This window comes from Folsomia candida, unplaced genomic scaffold, assembly GCF_002217175.1.
Source record: "Folsomia candida strain VU population unplaced genomic scaffold, ASM221717v1 Fcan01_Sc016, whole genome shotgun sequence".
Taxonomy (NCBI): domain Eukaryota; kingdom Metazoa; phylum Arthropoda; class Collembola; order Entomobryomorpha; family Isotomidae; genus Folsomia; species Folsomia candida.
The window spans coordinates 1,255,405-1,262,005 of NW_019091208.1; the positions used below are offsets into that span (position 1 = coordinate 1,255,405).

General features: G+C 35.8%; 1 protein-coding gene and 1 long non-coding RNA gene across 2 annotated transcripts; both read left to right on the forward strand.

Annotated features, from left to right (window-relative positions):
- Nucleotides 1-539: 539 nt before the first annotated feature.
- LOC118437828 lies at nt 540-1,328 on the forward strand. Its single transcript, XR_004836398.1, has 3 exons — nt 540-614; nt 697-849; nt 1,085-1,328. It is a non-coding gene; the product is annotated as an uncharacterized LOC118437828 (long non-coding RNA).
- Nucleotides 1,329-5,737: 4,409 nt separating this feature from the next.
- Nucleotides 5,738-6,601, forward strand: LOC110856637. The gene is made up of 3 exons (XM_022105125.2): nt 5,738-5,821; nt 5,932-6,084; nt 6,334-6,601. The coding sequence occupies exons 1-3, from the start codon at nt 5,770-5,772 to the stop codon at nt 6,459-6,461; spliced, it is 333 nt and encodes a 110-aa protein (XP_021960817.1). The 5' UTR covers nt 5,738-5,769; the 3' UTR covers nt 6,462-6,601.

Sequence of the window (6,601 nt, forward strand, 5' to 3'; positions counted from 1 at the left end):
TTATGTATTTTTTAAGCACACTCTAAATAATCCGGTAACAATACAAATATGCAAACTTGTACCCAAAGTGATAAATTTTTTACTGTCTGATGCACAAATACAAGTTTTGTATACTTAATCCGTTTTAGTCCTAAGTTAGACTAAATAGTACCAGAGCTGTCTACATATATACATGCGAACCTTTAATAAATTATTAACACGGCTCTTGAATCATATTTTTATATTCACCCCCGGGTAATTATTTTATTACCGGATTACTTAGAGTGCATTTATTTAAGAAGCAGATCTTTGGAAAATCCAGTCTCGCTCTTCTTAAATTATTTAGAAACTGTTTAAAACATTTTAATGTCATCATTAACACATCATTAGGATATGGTAAAAAACCTGTAATTAACTAACAATTAGTTGCTTTTGATAACTAGGGAATTATAATTTTTAAGAGATTTGAATTTCTAGTGACATTTCATTTCCAAAAACATTCAAAACCATATAAAAGGCAGAAAGTTACTGAGCAGGGTTCAACATTTATTCCACGATCGCTAAATAATCTAACGGCTAAATTATGTAGTTCCAAATTTCTCCTGGTTTCGTCGTAGCGCTTTGTTTGGTGGCAGGTATTAACATAAATGTTTATCTTTCCTGTTAAACAAGGACGATTTTTTTCAAAATTTTTCAATTTTTTAAACAATTTATCAGCATGTTACGCCAACGTGCAATGGGGGCAATGCAGTTGTGGCTGCATCAAATCCGAGTGTGACTTTCCCCGAACGGCGGACGAATGCAGTCGCTGCGCGAGTTTGGTGAATGCCCCGAGCAGCAGTTTTGACGAGGGAAAATGTTGGATCAAGGGTAAAAAAATTATCAAATTTTTCAAAAAATGCAGGGAACGTCGGTATATTATGTCATCAAAAAACACCGATTTCTAAAACTCCCACCTACCCCTTCCGTATCCTAGTCTTGTTAAGCTTAATACGACTAGGATGGACGATCCAAAACTACCCATTCACCTTTTTGATGACTTAATAAATGGACGTTCCCTATCCGACAAGTTTAAAAATAACTTTTTTTACGTCGCATTATTTAGTCGCCAACATATCCCCGATGGATTGTGGACTTCGCTGCTACCGATCACTTTCCGGTTGTTCTGGATTCGGTGGGGTGTCCCACTACACGTATGGAAATATGTGCTGGTGCGTTTACAAAAAGCCCTGAAACAATGTAACATCTCCAAATAATCACTTGATTTGCATAAATTTATCACAATCAAAACTTTGTGATTCGTAATTAAAATCCTTCAAAATTAAAGTTGATCAATAAAAGGAAACAAAGTTATGTGGACCTTCATGTTTGTGAGTAGTAAATAAAACATTGTGTAGTTGGAAAAATCATGTCTGCCAGTTACAAGGGTTATTTTTACTTCAACAAAGTTCGTGGGATTGCAGTATGTGCGTTCATTGTCTGTGTCCACGATAAGTTGAGATCATTTGATTATGTGTTGTCAAAATGCAACTGACGTTGCGCCAAATTGATTCCTCGATTTTCAATTAAAATTCAATCTCAGAAGACCGGTTGCGGATTTTATTTTGTATCATCAGTTCCGCAGAATGCCAGGTGATATGCGAGTTGTTCCCAGGTAAACGAGAGCCTTTTGCTCTTCATCCTCACCGAAAGTAAATAGAGAAACATAAATTTAAGTTGCATCGTGATTTTCTGGACATGCGTGCTTCTGAAATTGATGCTACCTCGTCCATGAGCAGGTAGCAAAAGATACGACTGAAAATGTCTACAAAGATCTGTAAAATCTTTTTGAAACCTATCCTAACGATTTTGGCATTATCAATGAACACCTCCCGAGTGGATTTGCTATGCTCACAAACGAAAATTAGAATTGAACCCCCCATTAGACCCAAGTAGAGGATGAATGGATTCTGTAAATTTGACCCGAATAAGGTTAACTTCTGAGGCTTCCTTCCCCCAAGTACATCTTTTCTGGTTCGTCTCACTACCGGTTTTGAACCCTTTCCAACATCAAGACTAGCAATTTGGTTTTGTTTTGGGAACAATTTGTAGAAGAGAATCTCCTGTCTGAGATTTGTAATTAGGGTTTGAATTCCAGAAATTTGAATATACTCCATCAACTCATATGCTCTTTTGGAGTGGTGGAACTGGGTCATCCAATAATATTTGAAGGCTTCTATTTTATCCTGGGATATTGGGCTGCATTGCACAGTTCCCATCACATAATTCGTTCCACCATCCCGTAAAAATGGTTGCAAATCCCTTGTTTTCTCCACGAAAAGGGCCATTCCACGGTATTTAGCCAAAGTGTGATATATTTGAAGTGGATTTGTGTACAATCTTTGAGTGTTGAATTCGGAAACAATCCGGAAATGATGGGACTTATTCCCAGTAAGTTTTCGGTATGTTGCTAATTTTTCCTCAAAATACCTAATATAAGTTGGGATAGCTTCCTTCGAGGATACGATATACCTATGTAGTGCGCAAACGGTGAAATTAATTGCCTTAGTAAAGGGTAGTTTAATTTAATGTTTATGATTCATACAAAATCAAATTTGTGGGTGCCTTTACCTGAAATCTGATTCCTGAATGGCATCGTGAAGCCTAAGGAATTGCTTTTCCAGCGGAAGTTTTATCAAGTGGGTTGTAACAACGGCCAAATACGCGTTAGTAAGTACCATGAAACAGAGAAGGGATAGAAAGGTCCACCTATTATTTCCAGGAAATTGACCAAGCAGAGCAGCCAAAACGTCCCAACCTTGTTGGAAGCTTCGATAGTAAACCGTAAATGATATGGCAGTCAGAAGAATCGAACTCCAAATCCAGCTATCCAACGGCAATACAAAAATCCTCCAGCTCGGTGGCATGAAATGACTTTTGTAATGACAGTATACGAATTCAAGACTTGTTTGTGAATTGATAGATACATGGACTGGTATCATTCTCCGATTGCTGAACTCCAACGGGTTGAATGCAGTAAATAAATGCAGGCCGGGTGCAGATACGATGTTGGATTCCAATGCTAAGCTGAGGTTTAGTTTCCGGAGGAGGATGCCAATGGTAAATTGAAATGGATAGCAGCCGACCCCCTCAAGGTAGAAGACGTCTTTCAAACAATTGGAAGGAACTGAAAAGTGGAAAAAACTTGGGAATGGGCAATGATGATATACTTGTACCGAAATTAAATTGGCTTGGACAAAATAAGTTGTTTAAAAAGATTCAAGTCATACCGCGGATATCCAGTTGTGCTGGATCGCCGCTACCGATAGAATTAATACGGGTTGTAGTATCAAATGCTAGGCGTAATCCAAATGAAACATTTTCTTCCCAAACGATGTTTGACTCCATGTTACAAAAGTAGCAGACAATACCCCACTTTCTACCCGGCTTATTATCTCCTTCTGTAATATTCAGTAAGATGATGTTTGCCGTATACATCGGCAGCCCATCAATTATATCATAGTAATTATTCGCGTATAAGTTTGCTAGAAACCATCCTTCCATGCTATCGAGTACAGAGAAGTTTAGTGATATTAAAAACAGGGCAGTGTGATAATATCCCAGTGATGATTCATCAATCAAGTCGTTCATCACTTGGTTTCCTTCGTGTATTCCTGGAATTAAATTTGGAACCAGAATCCAAGCAATTGGACAAGGGTTTGATGCAGTGTGTTTTATACTGTCCATTGCTTCGGACTTATTTCTGCTTAATATGTCCACTGACAGAAGAACTGATGGAAGATGAGAAGGAAAAGTGTGTTTTTGGCAAATGTCCGAATTACAGTTTGGCATGAGTGGTGGGCAATGTTGTAAAATTTGTAAAACAAAACAGCCGAGGGTTGATAGAGAGAAGAGCGCAATGTGAAAAGTTAACATTATTTTAAAGATCGTTGACATTTTCGCTTGCATATTTTGCAACTCAAAGTGAAATCTGATCAGTCTTAGTATACAACTCGCTGATTTGTATGTCCTCTACTCATCACCTATGTACGAAGTTATCATTGGTTTGGTGATATCCAAAAAAGTATTTATGCATATTAATAAAGTTTGTTTTGGTGTTATTTTAAATGTCGATGTGGTCACGCGATAATCAACTAATTGTGGTGAACTATCCTGTTTCATCGACTGCGTGCAGATATGTTTTGCACGTCTTATTCTTGATTGACGGGATGGTTAGGAAAATTCCATGATTTTGATACTTAAAAAATAGCAAACAGGGAGTTTTAATAGATTTTAACGAGGTTTTGTTGGGTTTTTAGAAATAGATTCCCCAAATATTTTTTACAACCATAACAAACCTGCATACATAAGCTGATAAGCTTACTCATGTAAGAATTATCCATGTACACATTAGGTATAAATTGTTTCCATATTTCAACTGAATTCCAACTCCATAACTTTTGCTACGGAATTTGGATTTTCAAAAAGTCCAAAAACGCTAAAATTCAAGTAATATCAACAAAAACTGATTGGGAATGAAATTTTGCATGCGTTATATGAGTGGAGAAAATCAACTGGGGGGGGGGGTCATGTGACGCATATTTTCTTTCAGTTTAGAAAATGAATGTATTTTGAACCAAGAAATATATATATACACAGAGAAACTCTAGCATGAAAATCAAATTCATTTTGTTACATTTTGTCGCTGAAGGTATCAATTTTCTTGAATTCAGTCACGAATACCCAACGGAAAGCTAAAGTTTACTTTATTTATGTAAATAAATACAATGAATAAAAACTGATTAATCGGTAATGACTTATATTTATTTATTTTCACAATTTTCATAATTAATAAAGAATTCACAACTTTTTGAAATTTTTGAATTGGATGAATCTCCAATGAAGAAACATTATTTGAAAAGGATTTCTATCCTTGGGTAAAGAAATGCAAAAGTTATTTTAAATTGAATCGGAATCCAGGGAGTACAGAAAATCGAAGAAATCGATAGGGCCCTTATCCCCGCTGTTGCCGTAACCGTCATAATTCCCGCCAGAGTTAGAACCCCAATCATATCCGGATTCATCGTAGTACTGGCGCACCGTTTTAGAGTGGGCTTCGTTCAACAGAGCGAAAAGAACGACGACCACAAGGGCGCAGGATAGGAAAATTTTCTGAAAATATTAAATACAAACGGTTACAATTGTCTCAATCATATATACCTGTTCACTTTCATTCATTCGATACAGTTTGACTAAAATATTCATTTATTATTCAAGTTCATGAATAATTGAATGAACCAATTTTTGTCACATTTTTAATGAAAAAATAATGAATATATTTTTATTTATTTCACATTCATTTCACATTCATGAAAAACGAGGGAATAATTATCAATACTAATTTTTCACGTTACACTTGAAACATGGGGTATATTTAAAATCCATCTAATAAAGCGAATTTAAGATAAACCGAATACAAAATGAATAATGAACACGTAACCAATTTTTATTTCCAAACATCGGAAATTCTTTGGAAAATCCTGTGTAATTATTCGTTAATTATTTGTACAGGTTTTTAAAACATTTTAATGTCATCATTAACAGATCATTAAGATGTGGTAAAAAAACCTGTAATTAGCTAACAATTAGCCTTGTTTGATAACTAGGAAATTATAATTTTCTAAGAGATAAGAATTTCTAATGACATTTCGTTTAATGACAATCGAAACCATATAAAAGGAATAAAATCACTGAACGAGGTTCAATATTTATTCCACGATCTCTAAATAATCTAACAACAAGAGCTAAATTATGAAGTCCCAAATTTCTCTCGGTTTCGTCGTAGCGCTTTCTTTGGTGGCAGGTACATACACAAATTTTGAACTTCAATTTTTCACGACAGGATTTTTTTCAAATTTGTTCACATTATTCAAATTGTTTCAATTTTTTCAAATTTTTTAAACAATTTTTCAGCATGTTACGCCAACGTGCAGTGGGGACAATGTAGCTGTGGCTGCATTAAATCGGAGTGCGACTTTCCTCAAACGGCGGATGAATGCAGTCGCTGCGCAAGTTTGGTGAAGGCTCCAAGTAGCAGTTTTGACGAAGGAAAATGTTGGATCAAAGGTATATACATACATAAATATGCAAATTTATTAAATTTTCCAAATAGTTTAGGGAACGTCCATATATTACGTCATCGAAAAAACGCCGATTTCTAGAACTCCCACCCTCCCCTTCCTTATCCTAGTCTTCTTAAGCTTAACACGATTAAGATGGACGATCCAAAATTCCTGACCCACCATTTTGTTGGCGTAATACTTGGACGTTCCCGCAATTAAATTGGTAATCCTAATTTTACGTCACATTATTTAGTCGCCAACATATCCCCGATGGATTGTGGACTTCGTTGTTACCGATCACTTTCCGGCTGCTCCGGATTTGGTGGGGTTTCCCACTACACGTATGGAAACATGTGCTGGTGTGTTTACAAAAAGCCATGAAACAATGCGTCTTTCATCAGTTGATTCCCATATACAGATATATACCAAAATCAAACTATGTGTAAATCATAATCACAATTTTTTTAAAATTATAAATACCGATCAATAAAACTATTCAGTTTCTTCCAATTCGGAAAAAT

Bases quoted from the DNA above. Each gene is read 5' to 3' on its own strand.
- LOC110856637 (XM_022105125.2), top strand. From the start codon at position 5,770: ATGAAGTCCCAAATTTCTCTCGGTTTCGTCGTAGCGCTTTCTTTGGTG. The intron at 5,822-5,931 runs GTACATACACAA...ACAATTTTTCAG, and splicing joins AGCGCTTTCTTTGGTGGCAG to CATGTTACGCCAACGTGCAG. The intron at 6,085-6,333 runs GTATATACATAC...CACATTATTTAG, and splicing joins AGGAAAATGTTGGATCAAAG to TCGCCAACATATCCCCGATG.